This window comes from Eimeria mitis, genomic scaffold (assembly GCF_000499745.2).
Source record: "Eimeria mitis Houghton genomic scaffold, Emh_scaff4160, whole genome shotgun sequence".
Lineage (NCBI taxonomy): Eukaryota > Apicomplexa > Conoidasida > Eucoccidiorida > Eimeriidae > Eimeria > Eimeria mitis.
The window spans coordinates 2551-3844 of NW_013572488.1; the positions used below are offsets into that span (position 1 = coordinate 2551).

The 1294-nt window shown below is 31.8% G+C and overlaps 1 protein-coding gene across 1 annotated transcript in view; it reads right to left on the reverse strand.

The window, feature by feature from the left end:
* Positions 1-553: 553 nt before the first annotated feature.
* The window catches only part of EMH_0072930 (uncharacterized protein), a gene marked incomplete at both ends in the record, with an annotated part of 1052 nt that continues 311 nt past the window's right edge, over positions 554-1294 (reverse strand). Inside the window, one exon of the mRNA XM_013499269.1 lies at positions 554-924. Coding sequence (XP_013354723.1) covers positions 554-924 — 371 coding nt within the window. The remainder of the gene's footprint in view (positions 925-1294) is intronic.

Sequence of the window (1294 nt, forward strand, 5' to 3'; positions counted from 1 at the left end):
GCCAACAAATAAACAAAATATTAAAAATAAACCCTCAAAATATAAATAAAATAAATATAATTAAACATACAAAAACAGAAACCATCATTTATTGTTTTTGTTTCTGGTTGTAGCTGCATATACACCGCAAAAAAAACCCACAAATAAACAAAATATTAAAAATAAACCCTTAAAATATAAATAAAATAAATATAATTAATAATACAAAAAAAACAGAAACCTTCATTTATTTTTTTTGTTGCTGGTTGCTGGAGCTGCATATACACCGCAAAACAACCCCACCAATAAACACCAAATTGAAAGTAAAAGTAAAAGTTAATTATTATATTTATTTTATTTATAATTTAAATATTTAAAATATAAATAAAATAAATATAATAAATAAAACACTTACACTGACATCTATATACAAAAAACACACAAACAAACGGAGCTGCATATACACCCCAAATGCCTCTCTCTCTCTCTCCCTCTTGAGGTGTATATACACCTGAATATAATAAAAAAATAAATTAATTTTTTATATTTAAAAATTAATTTTATTTTTATTTTTTTAATAAACACAAACCTCAGCAGGCAAAACCTTCTTCAGGTGTATAGACAGCGGAGAAGGTAAAACCAAAGAAAAACAATTCACTGCTTCGGCTATCACCAAACATTCAGATACACCCAGATGCTGCAAACTCTGCTGCTGCTGCTGCTGCTGCTGCTGCTGCTGTTGCTGCTGCTGCTGCTGAGGCTGCTGCTGAGGCTGCTGCTGAGTCTGCTGCTGCTGCTGAGTCTGCTGCTGCTGCTGATGCTGCTGCTGCTGCTGAGGCTGTTGCTGCTGCTGCTGCTGAGTCTGGTGCTGCTGCTGGGGCTGCTGCTGATCCGGGTGCTGCTGGGGTTGCTGCTGCTGCTGCTGCTGCTGCTGCTGCGAGGCGTCTGGGGAGGCAAGCCGCAGCAGCAAACGGTGCTGCAGCGACGGGGCGCAGTAGTTGAGCTGAGAAAAAAAAATAAAAAAATAAAAAAAAAGTAAAAATAAAATAAATAAATAAAATAAATAAAATAAATAAAATAAATAAATAAATTAAACAAATTAAATAAATAAATAGATAAATAAGAGAACAAACAAATAAATAAATAAATAAAATAAATAAATAAGTTAATTAAATAAATTAAATAAATAGATAAATGAGCGAACAAACAAACAAATAAATAAATAAAATAAATAAATCAGAGGGAACTAAACTGTAGATACATTTCTGTGGTGCGTATATATAGACACTGAGATTTACATATATATATATATATA